Source organism: Anabrus simplex, chromosome 3, assembly GCF_040414725.1.
Source record: "Anabrus simplex isolate iqAnaSimp1 chromosome 3, ASM4041472v1, whole genome shotgun sequence".
Lineage (NCBI taxonomy): Eukaryota > Metazoa > Arthropoda > Insecta > Orthoptera > Tettigoniidae > Anabrus > Anabrus simplex.
In genome coordinates, this window is record NC_090267.1 from 292189660 (window position 1) to 292205434 (window position 15775).

At 38.8% G+C, this 15775-nt stretch overlaps 1 protein-coding gene across 2 annotated transcripts in view; it reads right to left on the bottom strand.

Moving 5' to 3' along the window:
• Positions 1–15775, bottom strand: part of LOC136866278 (oxysterol-binding protein-related protein 6) — a 398272-nt gene that overhangs the window by 340088 nt on the left and 42409 nt on the right. For both annotated transcript variants that reach the window (XM_067143100.2, XM_068226679.1), the window contains exon 5: positions 3385–3552. In XM_067143100.2, coding sequence (XP_066999201.2) covers positions 3385–3552 — 168 coding nt within the window. The remainder of the gene's footprint in view (positions 1–3384; positions 3553–15775) is intronic.

The window sequence follows — 15775 nt, forward strand, 5'->3', positions numbered from 1 at the left end:
CATCTTGAAAGTAAGAGATCTATTAAGCATCATTCCTAGCAGATCATGCATCAAACAGATATATATCATGAAGTCCATCACAAATATTAGGAAACTAAGAAACAAACAAACAATTGTGATCTTTGTTGATTTCCAGAAGGCCTATGATTCGATAGACAGACAAACCATAGACTACAAGACCAGAGCTTTGATACAAGAAAGGCTCACAAACACCAAAGCTAAAGTGAGGTTTCAAGGAGAAGTATCAGAATCATTCAGGATTAGAACAGAGGTGAGACAAGATGACTGCATCTCCCTAATATTCAACTTGGTCCTGCAAAAGTCATTAGAGTATGAAGAACAGAATGCCAATAACAGGACATGACTGACATATGGCTGGGTTACAGGAACATAGATTGCTCAGCTTTTGCTGATGATACAGTGATTCTAAGCAACATAGACAAGCACATGCTGCACAAGCTTGATGAAATAGCACGGATAGGAGGCCTGACAGTATCATATCGAAAGACAGGAGTGATGAATGTAATGCCAGACTGAAAGATGGAACACGGGATAGTTGCGAATGTAGACAAATTCAATTAAATAGCTAGAGCCAACTGTTAGGTCAAAGAAGTAAATAAAAATAGGATTATGAAGATGAAAAATAGCCTACAAACTCACACAGAACATATACAACAAATCATTATCCATCAACACAAAATTAAGGCACTATTGAAAAGTGGTAAGGCAGAAGCATTACAAGCATCCAAATGTCCAACCTACACCAGGAAAACAGAAGCGAAAAAGATAAGAGCGGAAAATTCTGAGAAAGATATTAGGCCCTAGAAAAACAGGCACTATCTGGAAGAATTAAGCTGTATACATAAATGAATTAACTGACCAATGAAATGAAAAAAAGGAGCCTGAAGTTTACTGGGTACATCCATCAGATAAATACCCCTAGATTGGCTAAGAGGATCTGGGATTACACTAAGAAATGCACGAACACCATGACCTGAATGAAAGAAGGAAATAAAGACCTATCTGAACTAGGCCTATACATAGAACTTATGCTGGACAGAAACACATTTAGAAAGATCGTCAAAACAAACAAACAAACAAACAAACAAACAAACAAACAAACAAACAAACAATAGCTTTCTCTTCCAGAAACGTGAGAAACAGCAACAGAACGTGACAGACTGACAGAGGGAAGCCAGAAATCAAAACATGAAGTTTTGGGAGCAGAAGAGTCATTCATTATGAATAGGTGAATTAACGTGTCTTGATGTGAAATTGCTCCATGCATTGCCTGGGTACTTTCATGAAGGTTTATTTTTAAGATTTATATTACTTGTTAATTTTTGCATATTTCTTTACTGTGACTTTGATATTTTACTAACTATTTTGTCATTTTAGAGTTACTGTTGTGCATTTAATTAAAAGTTTTAGTTTTAGATTATTTTGTTTTGCTTGGAAGTTTGTCCTTGTTGAAGCCCATATTGTTTGGGAAGTAGCCAGTCCCTTCAAACAATTAATAAAGATAAGTGATAATTGTTTGTATTTATGCATCATGCTATAGATTTGATGTACATGATTCCAACAGTCACTGGGACTGTCACCAATTAGCCTAGCGAACCCGAGAACTGCGGATTCAACACTAATCTCGGTCATTTTAAACATTTCCTTCTTCACCTCTTCTCACCCCCTGTCACTGTTCATCTCAGCTATACTGAAAAGTATGGATTCGACACTAACATGGATCGAAGATAGGACACTTAAAAGGGTCCATTCTCAGTTCAATACGGACAAAAATGAAATTCTTAGATTTAAACTAACATGGATCTTTTTTTTTTTTTTTTTTCCATATCACTCCTTCACAAGTCCCAAACCATAGGAGTGCTAGGGTTGTCTTACCCCACCAGTATTTTTATCCAGATAGTAAGTCATGTGTGTGCCAAGTTTGGTTGAATTTGGAGATCTGCCTATACACATCTGTCATTTTTAATCATTTAGCTTCACCGATATCTGTATGTAAAGATGTTACTCCTTCACTCGGCGAACCATGCTAAATACAGAATGTATTGTGGGGTAGGGGCTACCCTTTGACAGCAATTATTGGAGTGGTCATTTAGTGATTTAATTTTAGGTTACTCAAAGTTGACTGAAATTAGAGACCTATCAATGCCTGATGTTTCACAAGTCAGAAATTCTGGAGAGAATTCCGGTCCAGTAATGTGGCCGGATGGACAGAACAAAACTGTTTTTAGTAAACTATTTTAATATATAGATAATTATTAGTAACATATTACTAAAGTATTTCGACATATTTTTTAACCCCCACATGGAGGGATTTTTTCAATTTGCGTGCTCATATTGTGGTTAGTAGTGTGTATATAACAACAACAACAACAACAACAACAATAATAACAACAACAACAACAACAACAACAACAACCAGCATATTCACCGCCCCGAGATATGAGACTTCCACGTTCACATTGTTTCCTTTGGGGGTGGGGAAGGCGATAAGACTGAACACCAATAATAAAATCCTTGTAATTATCCCACTCAGCAACAATTTTTGCAACAGTGAGCACAGGCAGCTCATGATGACGTTCTTTGTTTTGATACAAACAGTATGAAACTACTCTAAATAAGCAATTTCCATCATCTAGTATAGGTACAATCCTTCGGATTTCCATGACAGTAAATTAGGTGGACAATGTTTCTGACAGAGAAGTGAGAGGAAGAAAACCAGTAGGAGGGCCAAAATGTGAAATGGAAAGATGTAGAGGAACAGAAACTCTTCTCTGACAGAAAGAAATGGCAAGTGCTTGTAAAACAAACCTGTGAAACTGGAGCTGGAAAATGACAATAATGAAGGTTTGTGTAGTCAATGTGAAATCCTCTCGACAAACCACAAGTCCTCAACTGATCGCTTAGTTACGTAGACTACAGCGAGGAGACGTCATACCAGACGGCACATGCAAGTGCACCCTTTAGAATTCTTGTCACGCACATTGCCAGCTGTGGACCAGCTGGTGGCATTGGAAGTCCTAGCGAGCACTTTGGCCAATCAGAATGGTACATTTTTCTTTAATAATTTAAAAATATACAGAAAGAAATTTTTATGCTTTTAAAGACACACTGCAAATCTACAGGGCAAGAACTTTCGTCAAACGATAATAATAATAATAATAATAATAATAGAATAGGTAAATCCCTGCACTTTTCTAAATGCATACTACTGTACCTGTTTAATAAAATAAGTTTCAGATTATCCTAACTTCTGTTTATCCAAAGCAAGTGTTACCCTATCTAACTCAGGTGAAGGTTTTAGAATCTACTGATTCCTGAAACTATCAAAGACAATAAGAGGTATTAATATAAAAAATTGCTCACCTTGAGATGGTATATGAACTCTTCTGCATCAATATCCAATCTCTTTCGCTTTTCTTTGGTAGAAATAACTGACAGGCCAATATCCACAGAACCATGGACTTTCCCTCTGGCGATGTCACCAGGTCCTTTGCCATAGACCAATATTCCTTTATCAACCACAAAGTAGCGCTAAAGGAGCACAAATTTTGTAGTGTTGAAAGATACATTAGGAAGACAATGAACACTTATGATTAAAAATTGAACAATTAAGTAATTTATGAATACTCAACCTACAACCAACAGAAATAAAAAATAGCAAGTTAATAATAATATTATTAAGGGCAATGACAAATTCCACATCTTCATGATGATGATTATGATGATTTTTATTTGGCATATGATGAATAATGACAACCTATAAACTATTTACACAACCAGTGAAAGATGAGTACAAAGTAAATACAAATTATCATATCTATACAGACAAAGAAAGCAATTTACAAAGTTTGAAAGTACAAGAAGAAAACACAATATATTTACATCGCTATCCACCTATCAACTCTGACAGTTCATATATACACACTGAGTGTGAGTGATGTACATGTCACTAAATGTGAATGTCCAAACCCGCCACCCACTTCACTGCTTTGGGTGTTGCTGAGTTGAGGTCTTCCATGGTGCCAGTGAAAGCACAGAGTGGACATTCCTGCACTACATGTTTCATTGTTTGTCGAACCTCCCCACAATCACTGTATGGAGAAACTGACCAGCCCCAGATGTGTAAAGTAGATGCTGTTCTACCTACTTCACATCTCATGCGGTTTAGCCTACTCCAGGTGCAACGTGGCAGATCAAAGCCTGCCAGCTTTGTGGATGGGTTATTAATATCCACTATTGCCCGAGGTGGGGATAAAGACCACTCTGTTAACCATTTAGAGGTGGGGTTGAATTCGCTAGATGTTATCTTCACGGCTGTCTTCCAAGCAGGCTGGCGAAACTTCATCTGTGTGCATTTCTGTCCGATATCCTCATGAACAGGTAGACGTTCATTCTTTAGCATTCTGGTCCATAGCTGAAAAAGGGCCTTCTGTCTCCTGATATGTGGAGGTAGTATATTGCTGAGAACCGGTAACCATTGGGTCGGTGTAGCACGAAGTGTACCAGTTATGATTCGCATGGTTTGACGAAGTTGTGAATCTACTAGGTGTGTGTGAGCACTGTTAAGCCAGACACCAGAGCAGTATTCTGCTGCAGAATAGACTAAGGCCAGAGATGTTGCCCTTAATGTGTTTCCATCCGCTCCCCAGGAAGTTCCAGCCAATCGTTGGAGAATGTTATTACGACTTTTTAGTTTGTTGGCGGTTTTCTGCAGGTGATTTTTGTACGTAAGAGACCTGTCCAATGTTACTCCTAAGTAACTGGGATTGGCACAATATTGTAGTTCATGGCCCTTGAAGAATACCCTTGGATGGTGGTTTGCTTCTGCGTTGTTCAGATGGAATGTAGATGTCACTGTTTTCTGTGAAAGTAGTCATCCAACAGTTCAAGGTCTCGGTTAAGAACTATTTCAGCTTCTGCGAAGTTGGGTCGTTGAATTGTAAGGCAAATATCGCCCGCATATATGAACTTTCGGGACACTGTTTCAGGCAGGTCGTGGATGTATAAACTGAAGAGAGTAGGAGATAGAACCGACCCTTGAGGCAGACCATTGTTGACTTTGTGGAATTTGCTTCTGTTGTGTTCTGAGTGAACTTGAAATAGTCGGTTGCTTAACATTCTGTCAATTAGTGTAGTAATTTTTAAGCAAGGAACAGCTTTAATCAGTTTAAGCATAAGACCTTCCCTCCAGACTATATGCAGCTGTAAGATCTAAGAAGACAGAGACGCTTTTCAATTTCTTCTCAAAACCAACCTCCAGATATGTGGTCAAGGACAGTACTTGGTCACTGCAGTCACGGCTGGGTCGAAATCCTGCTTGTTCAACTGGAAGGAATGCTTCGATGGCTGGTGCTATTCGGTTTAGTATCAGTCTTTCTAATAACTTGTAGGTGACGCAGAGTAGAGCTATAGGTCGATAGCTTTGTGGGAGAGTTGGATCCTTTCCTGGTTTCAGAAGGGCAATAATTTTTGACTTCTTGAAGATTGGGGAAGTCTTCCTGACTGAAGTATGGAGCTGAAGAATGCAGCGAGCCATCTTCTTGTAGATGGACCATAGTTTTTTAGTAGTTCTGGGTAGATTCCATCTAGTCCTGCAGCTTTGCCATTTCGGAGTGATTTTAATCCCTCATCGACCTCTTGTGATGTGAAAGGTTGTGAATAGGTTGCGTTCGGTTGTGTTTCTCGTTTTGCCTGTTTAAGCTCAGTTTTAACCCATTTCGTGGTCAGTTTATTCCTTGTTGTTTTAGAGGTGGAAACGAGGTGATTTGCTATTGCTTCTACCTTGATTGGGGAATGTTGCTTTGGTGGTATGGATGTGGAATCTAATTTCCGAATAAGTGACCATGCTTTTCTGCTGGAATGGGTGAAATTCATGTCTTTTACAGTCTTTACCCACTTCTCTTTTCTAGCAAGATCAAGTGATTGTAGTAAATCTGTTGCTTTCTCGTGAATTCGAATTCCTTACTCAGTCTGCTGGACTCTTCACTCCATCCCGGTATATAGTCTTTACGGAATCCTCTAGGAATATAGGTTTTTGCTGCTGATTTTATTAAGCCAACAAACCTCATGTAGTTCTCTGGGACAGGTTTAATCCATCTGATGTTGGCATCAGTAGTATTGGCATAAGCAACCCAGTCTGCTTTCTGAAAGTTCCAGCGAGTCTGGGTGTAGATTGTATAACTGGGATCTGAATTCCTATTTGGTAGATTATGGGTCTGTGCTGGCTGTGCGGGAAGTTATTGAGCACTTGTCTCCTAACATGGCAAGATGGTGACAAAACTGTGCGAGACAAAGCAAAGGTCTGGTGTGTAGTCACATTTCCAACGGCCAGAGTGAAACGTTCCCTTATCTTTGGGGTCATATATTAGTGCAAGGTTGTTTACTTCAGCCCATTCTGAGACCTTAGTTCCATTTTCATCATCTCGCTTATAGTCCCAAGATGTATGGTGGCTGTTGAAATCTCCAAGGATGATGTTATTATGAGAGGGTATTATGGGAATGGGATAAGGCCATATTTCATTGGGTGGCTTGTAAATATTCGTTACCATGATGTCTTCTATTTGTACTGAGGTGGAGAAATAGGTTGGATGATCGCTTACTGGTAGGGTACTGTAGTTGCAAATGTTATTTCTAACGTAAGTAGCAATTCCGTATTTAGCATGGTCGTGAGCTGCTATCATTTTAAATCCTGGTATCTTTCCCCTTGCCAATAAATGTTCAGTGTTCTCTGTATGTGTTTCCTGTAGTACAACAATGTCAACTGAGTGCTTCTGTAAAATGCTTGATAAATACTCACTCTTGGCTCTACTAATGCCTTCAATGTTAAACTGGCAGATGTTGATCTGTGGGCCGATCTTCCGTGTTTGAAATTCATAGTCCTTAGAAGGACTGTTCGACGAATATAGGTTATCATGACCGAGAGGTCGTTTATGACAGTTCGGTCTCATCTTGATCGTAGTTGCTCGCTTAGCATCACCCGGGGGACACGTGCAGGGTAATGGTAGGTAATACCTGCGGATGATGATGATGATGATGATGATGATGATGATGATGATGATGATGATGATGATGATGATAGGGAGAGTGGACAAATGTGTACGGTAGATTTTGAGGTCAATCTTCCTTACAAAACTGGGCAAGGGACTTCAGCCTTTTCTCACACCTCACAAAATAACATCACATTGTTTTTCACATAACTTGATTTTTCACTGAAAGTCTGGTTGATGAAAATTCTTGCTCCCACACATTTTGTGGTGAAAACTGTGCACTGATAATCATGTCACCACACGTTGCAGGTCGTGCAATGCCTGCAACTGTTTTCATGAGACAGCATCCATGCAGAAGAAATCACTCCTTATTTCTTTCTGCTTTTTGCTCATAATGGTCATTATTTTCTCATATCCTGGTTATGGACAAAATTGTAAAGGAGACAAATGAAGCATATGGAAATAGTGAGATAATATTTCTACTGAGGAACAAACAGCAAAGAACTACAAGAACAACTTGACGCACTGAACAAGAAAACTGAAAAATGTGGTATGAAAATCAGCACAGGGAAAAGCAAGACCATGGTGATATCGAGAGGAGAAAGACATTGTGAAAACTGATGGTCAAAACCTTGAAATTGTTGACAGCTAGGAAGTAAATTAATACAGAATACAAGGCTGGACATGGAGATAAGCAAGAAGATGCAACAGGGCATTGCATTCTACCAGAGTGTAAGAAACCTTCTCTGGAATAATGAAGCATAAAGGAAGTGTAAAGAGATAATGTACAAAATGTATTATGCACCTATATTGACCTATGCACCTGAGACCTGGACAATGACAAGTACGGAAGAGAGCAAAATTCAAGCCAGTGAAAGAAATACCTAAGAAGTATGACAGGAAAGACAAGGGAAGACAGGTAGAAAAATGAAGATGTGAGAAAGAAGGTCGGAATGGAAAACCTAAATGAGAGAATCGATAGGAGTAAATTAGGATGGTTTGGACATTTAAAGAGGATGGAGGAGGAAAGAATACCAAAACATCTGATAAAGTTTGAGGGAGGAAGAGTGAGACCTAGAACAAGGTGGATCGATTCAATAAAGAGTAGTGCAAGAAGAAGAAACCTAGAATGGGACAAAATGATGGAAGAGGAATGGTGGAAGGATGGAAGGTGGAGAAGTGCCATAAATGCCCCAACCTGGCAGGAGCTGGATAAGGGGAAAGGAGGAGAATGATTCTGGTGTAGATGGCAGAAGCAGCTGGAGTCTCAGTGCCTTGATAAAAGAGAGCTCTATTACATACTATCCACTTCATTCCGTATCAATATTGTAATCAAGATAACAATTAAGTAAAAGGTTCCACCTGATCGATACTTTTTATTATTTAGCCTTCAGCTAAATTTATGTCATTAAAAACTTACAGAACATGCTTTGATTGCTTAGCAATCATCATCAGCTGTTTCGCTTAAGGCTTAGGTGAAAAAGTATAAAACATTTCATAATTAAAATTAAAATGTGTTAGTAAGGGACATTTAAGTGGTGCGGGAGGATGGATGGGGGAGGTAGTTAAGATTAAAATTATACAAATTAAAAACTGTTCTAAACTAAAACATCTTTGAATTCATTCATTGTCACTTGCACTGGTTCATTATTAAGTTTGACAGTTTTCCGTTATTGCTCTTGCACACTTGTCTCGATGGTATAGTGTTCCTTCTTTTTTCTAGACCTTTCTTACTGTCCGGTGGAGAAGATTATGTAGATTGTTGGTCGAATTGTTCAGTTTTCATTTAGTTGGATAGTGTGGAGTACGATCCCTATCCATTGTACGAATTTTATTCGGAATCATTAAGTCGGGAAGTTTGGTGTACTACCCCTGTCCAATTCGTTCTTGTTCCCGATGTTTACGTGTTTGTATTTGTGTCTGCCGTCCTCGACCTCTCATGAAGACATAGTCTAGACATGAATTCTGACGAACAAAAAACTCTTTTTAAGAATGTAGATGTAACTTTCTCTACCTCTGCAAAATGACAACTTAAGATGCGGCCATATGTTCTCTGGCCAGTATGATGCCACCAGAGCAACTTCTATGTAAAAGAGTGATCACTTGTTTCCAGTGATAGGGATCTAGCATGCCTTTGTAACTCATTGCTCTTATAGTAGCATTCACTCTCTCCTGGACATAAATTGTCACGTTGTTACCCTGTGTCTGTAATGTGACCCTTAGACACCCGAAGTGTGAAAGAAATAAAGGTCTGCCTTTAAAGTAAATAACTCCATATTTTATCCTTTTCTAAAAGTCACTGTCACTGTTTTAACTTCATTTGTTTTCTTCTACCCATTCAATCACTCTGTTGAAGGCTTGCTGAAGATCATTTTGGGTGCTTGAGGCCAACACCCTATCATATGCATACATGAATAGCTTCACATTTTCTGGTATTGTTCTGATATCATCTGTGTAGCCACAATAAAAAGAATGGGGCTCAATTGGTCCCCTCAAAGGACTCCTATTGCTTCTTGTATGGGGTCTGACCTTGTTACATTGTTGCAGATTTCCATGTAGTTCCTACCGAGTATGTTGTGTAATAGCATGACTAGGCAGTTTTCTTCTCCAATTAGATTTTCCAGTTTACCATTTGGAATTTCTCTCTTAATAGTGTTGAAGGTCTTTTGTATAGTCTACGAAGAATGTGTGTAATTTCCCACCCAGTGATGACAGAGCATCTTCTATATCTGACTGTAGATACTGGATGGCCTGTGTTGTGGATCTGCCTCTTCTGAACACAAACTGTTCTTCCGGAATGAGCACCGCCATGACTTCTGTCAGTGTTTAAGAGTCTTGGTGAGTATTTTGAACAATGTATGTTCCAAAACAACTCCCTGGTAAAAGTCAGAGTGTCTCTTTCCTTTACAAAGCATTTTCACCTTTGATCTCAAGGTTTTGGGATAGTCCCCCGTCACAAACATTTGTTGAAGAGATTTATTACACAAAAGCTCAGCTTGGAAGTGACTGCCTTTAAATGTTCATTGTACACCTGACTGGGACTGCAAGCCTTCTCATCCTCTGATTTTATTGCAGTCATCACTTCCTTTCTCCGCGAACAGTTCTGGAGGCCCTATCTTGTTGGGGATTACAGCGGATCGTGTGTTTGGGCACGTTTCTCATACTAGAAGCATTGAGGACAGATGATCTGTCTACATCTCCATTGGTGTCTTACGCGGAAACAGGGACTGTATAGGGTTCAGTGCCTTGTACAGATTTCGTTCTGCCTCTTCTGTTAACTTCTTTTCCTCATCTTCTTTGAAAGATTTATTTGCTTCTTTCGTGGCATCCTTGTATTGTCTTCTCTTATTTTCATAGTTTAATAAATTGGCCCCGAAAGGATTCCAAACAAAATGTAGAGCATCTAGTGCTAATTTTCGAGCCATATAGCACTTTTTATTGAACCATGGCTTTGCTTTCTACGTTGATGCATAGACAGGCAATGTCACCTCCTTAATGATATGTTCTAGCTTTGCGATTGCCCCATCAATGTCTCCTATATGTGTTAACTCTTGAAAGATGTGATGTCTGTTTCTTCTATTAGAGCTGGATTGATTTTCCTAGATATTTTCTTAAATGTGAGGTCTTATTTTTTCATCTGTGCCATTTCAATCACAAATTTTTTATCAGCAGGTCTTTGCATACTGTTTCTTCTATTATATACTGTCTCACTACCTTGATACCTTGCCTGTTTGTGAACACAGCATCCATGGCACTCGCTCCGTTATAGTAGATGTATGTCCCCTGTTCCATGCAATTCACGATAGTTAGCCCTTCTTCTCGCAGAAATTTCATTACTGCAGCTGATTTGTAGTAATGTCAATCAATGTGGCAGTTCACATCCTCTGCTACTATCAGTGTGCCGTACTGTGTTGTCTTCCCCAAAGCTGTCGCCATCTCCTCATTATTTCCCGGCCTGTAAGGTCCGGTTGAAAATATATACATACATGACTAAATATTGTTGCTCTTATCAACACAAACCTTATCTGACCTTGAAAGGTGCTAGGTTAGGTTTCAAAATGCATGCAATACCCACTTTGGGTCTTGCTCTAGGTTCTTGCTGTGCTAAAACATTTATTGTGTAGGCTTTACTTACTTCCCATTTTGAGGTTAATAGGGTCTTTGTCATTATGACTAGGTTGTACTGTTCGAAAATTTCTGGTAGCACCTGTATGACACTGAATTTTATTCGTTCCTTCAATAACTAAAAGCTATTCTCCTCTTCTGATCTCATATCCTGTCTTATGGTCTTCTTTGGTTGCAGAGTCGTACGGTACTTTCTCCTGCTCTTTTCCATTCTTCACGCTGTTTGGCCTCAACTAGTTGCATGGGGTTGCTGCAAACAGCTTCTTCGAGTCTATCATGGTTTCGTAATCTATGATCTTCATATCCGTATTGACGAACTACACAAACGAGAACAAGATATGTTTGCCTATAAGGTTTATAGGAAACCAAGTTTCTCACCTATTACTATTAAGAATAATTCTCTTCATCCCGGCAGTCATAAAAGAGCAGCTTATCATAGCTTCATTTATCACGCATTTAACTTACCTCTTTCATACAAAGAGATGAATAATTGCAATTTACACGTACCTTGGCTAGGTTTAATGGGTTTAGCATCGACACCATCAATAGAATTATTGGAAAAATTGGTAAAACAAACAATGTTAAAATTTGGTTCCAGAGTCACGTAAAAAACAAATTGCAACCTTCACTTACAAAATTCCAGGTATTTTTCAGATAACAAACTTATTTAAGAAATATGATTTTCAAGTCTCTTTTTCAATCCATAATACTAATCACAGTTTGTTTTTTTAATCACAATGTTGATATTCTAACAGTGATAGTTTTTCTGGATCAGGCATATATAGGTTTGCCTGTGCCCAATCTTACATCATGCAGACAGGTCGTAGTTTTACAACCCAATACCCAGAACATGTTAATGTTAAAAAAACATTGTAAGTTTTCCTCCGGGAGCATTCATATGACTGAAGCCGGCCACTCCTGTACATCAATCAATCAATCAATCAATCAATCAATCAATCAATCAATCAAGATATGAATATTTTGCAAATGGTTAACAAGGGCAACCTAATGAATGTCTTAAAAAACATTTATATATTTGGATCAGTTTAATAATAATAATAATAATAATAATAATAATAATAATAATAATAATAATAATAAATTGAAATTATATTTTACAGAATAAAAGTCCTTTATATGACTTCTTTCCTTGATTTGCTGGGAACTAATGAAGCTGAATAGGGAACATGCATGATCCGGGGTTTTAATTAAAAATATGCTAATCTGATTCAAAATTTCATGAAGAATTCAAAAATGTGATCAGAATGTACAAATAATAACTCCAAACATGATAAAAATCTACGAAAATGTCACGTCACGCAAGTACGCGATCTCATTGGTCTGACGTCATCGTACAGGTTGACTGAATTAGCAGACGAAATAACACATAGTGTGCTGTGAGAAGCAGGATACACTTCGCGTATTTCTACTTTATGTTAGTGTCTGGTATGGTTAAATTCGAGGTCTATACATTGGATAATAATCTGAGTGGTATATTTTAGACTTAAAATGAATCCTGCACAGACAGTGAGGCTGAAAACTTATAAATGGTGTATAGTTCCGATGTGCAATAGCACATCGCATACCATCCCAAACAAATTGTTTATAAATGTTCCAAAGAAGCTAAAACTAGGGAGAAATGGATTTTGGCGAGCCGGAGAAATGCTGGTGATATATCGGAAAAGTCTATACTTTATTTTTTTTAAAGATTTTAACGTAAGATGAATTTGTTTGAATTTTCAAATCACTTTTCCATGTCAGCTGTTCTAGTGGTAAAACTTTAAATTTTAATGTATGATGCTTTATTTAAATGCTTCAATTACATCTTGGAATATGAAAGTAATAAACAGTGCATTAAATAATGCTGATTATTAAAGTATTCTCCAAACCTAACCTATGTTTTGGGTGATCCATGTCAAGATAATAAATCAAAGGGGTTATGAACCATTTTGACAGCTCTAATTCTACCAATATATCTTGGCATGGGACAGTTATGTATGTCTTTATTGAAGAGCTTAATTGGTAAAGAAATTTAGGCTATATCTAAATACTCTATAATGTAACAAAGAATAGGCGTGTACATTATGAAAGGAAACAACGTGCATTTAACAAATGTATAACTCTACACAAAACCAATGCTTGTCTGTTGGGGTCTTATAAGTTAACAATGCTCAATTATAATAATTATCATAATATTAATGAAATAAATAACATAATTGCACACAGGTGGAAATAGTGATGTAGGTGTTTAAAATATTATCCAACTTAGCCTAAGTTTTAGGTTATACAAGCCAAGTCAATAAACCGAAAGGTAAAAACACCGCGCGAGTTGGCCGTGCGGTTAGGAGCGCGCAGCTGTGAGCTCGTATCCGGGAGATAGTGGGCTTTGAACCCCACTGCCGGCAGCCCTGAAGATGGTTTTCCGTGGTTTCCCATTTTCACACCAGGCAAATGCTGAGGCTGTACCTAAGGCCACGGCCGCTTTGTTCCTATTCCTAAGCCTTTCCTGTCCCATTGTCGCCATAAGACTTATGTGACGGTGTGACGTAAAGCAAACAGCAAAAAAAAAAAAAAAGTAAAAGTCACAGCACCCAAAGACATTCCTGTATTGAGCGACTAAAATGTCACCAGGACACTTTTCTTTCTTGATATGCTCAGCTTGTTAAAAGCCAAATGTAATTAATGTTATTGGCTTCACGCCCCGCTAACTACTTCTACGATTTTTGGGAGACGCCGATGTGCAGGAATTTAGTCCTGCAGGAGTTCTTTTTACGTGCCAGTAAATCTACCGACACGAGACTGACGTATTTGAGCACCTTCAACTACCACCGGACAACCAGGATCGAACCTGCCAAGTTGGGGTCAGAAGGCCAGCACCTCAACCGTCTGAACCACTCAGCCCGACTTGTGAAAACTAGATGAAGTCATATTTATCTTTATCATGTTTAATTTTTTCCCTCCACAAAGATATTTAATTCTCTTTCATGGGCCCCGGAAGTGGGTAGGCCAGTTGTCCCAACCATAAATATATATATATATTTTTTTTTTGGGAATGATAGATTATAGCCCTATAGTACCATGATCTTTCTTTCTTTCCTTCTTTCTTTCTTTCTTAATCAGTTTATCCTTCAGGGTTGGTTTTCTCTCGGACTCAGCGAGGGATTTCACCTCTACCACTTCAAGGGCAGTGTCCTGGAACGTGAGACTTTGAGTATGGTGATGAAACTGATGAGGAGGGCCATTACCTCGCCCAGGCGGCCTCACCTATTATGCTCAACAGGAGCCTTGTTGGAGGATGGGAGGATCGGAAGGGATAGACAAGGAAGAGGGAAGGAAACGGCCGTGGCCTTAGGTGCCTGGAGGAGAAGTAGGAAAATACGAAAAACGTCTTCGAGGATGGCTGAGGTGGGATTCGAAACCGTTCTACTCAGTTGACCTCCCGAGGCTGAGTAGAGCCCGTTCCAGCCCTCGTACTATTTGTTTTCAACTTTCATGGCAGAGCCGGGAATCGAAACCGGGCCTCCGGGAGTGGCACACATTAAGCACTACACCACAGAAGCGGACTAGTACTATAATGCTACCTATATGTTTATGTTAGTGCTGAAATCCGATTTCTTACTTTACTAATGCTGAAAGCCCGAAAATGTAATGTTATTCTTTAATAGGGGAATCAGTCTAGAAGGAAATGTTGAAAGTGATGTGATATCTATCCAGGTTCGTTGTTATCCTAATACTATGGGTTACAGTATATTGCACGTATATAAAAGACGCCACTTACAAACTTGCTTGTTATCCGCGAATTTCTGCGGCCACAAAAGTCACATTTTTCAAGAATGATGACATCTACACATAGTAGATTGTCTGACTGTGCTGTTTTGAACGTTTCTTCTGTCATTTCGAAGTTATTCGCGATCATGAATAATAAACAATCGGCTTTTAGCAACGGCTGATGCACAACGACAGGTAGAGCTCCATGCGGTACTGGATCGTGACGTCACAGCGCGCCGCTTACGTCAGAGGCCGTTTCACTCGCCTTGCGGAAAGGCACTATTAAATCTTTTTTTAATGGTAGAAAACAAGGCAACATACCACAATGTAATACGTTTACGTACTATTTCATTGGTGTACTTTTCAAAAAAAATATTTTTGAAAATGATGCATGTTCCCAATTCCATGTAACTTGAAAAAACCTCCCCTACATTTCCCTCACTAATGTATTTTCCCTTTCTCCTTCCTCTTCTCTTCTTCCACCCCATCCCTCTCCCAATCAAGCTCCCTCGCACACCATGGCACACAGTTACAATACTAGACGTGCAACGGCAGCTGCAAAGACCGGCCATGCCGCCTGAGGGGCATCAACTGTGAGAAATAAAGAAGGGGATTAGTGTGTTTTCTATCTCTTCCTATTTACATTTTAGGCCCACGTCATATATTCACTTTATTCTCTTGGTTCTTCTTCTTCTTCTAGACTCTAGAATACCACATTCCGCAACATTTTCTACAGCAGACTGATATAACAAGACCACAAACACAGACCTATAAAACACTCAAGAAACTAAATAATGATGTAAAAGAAGACATACGCATTAATGCAATACCTCTAACGGAGTGGCTTATTTATTTTTGGAACCTTTGGAGAGGTT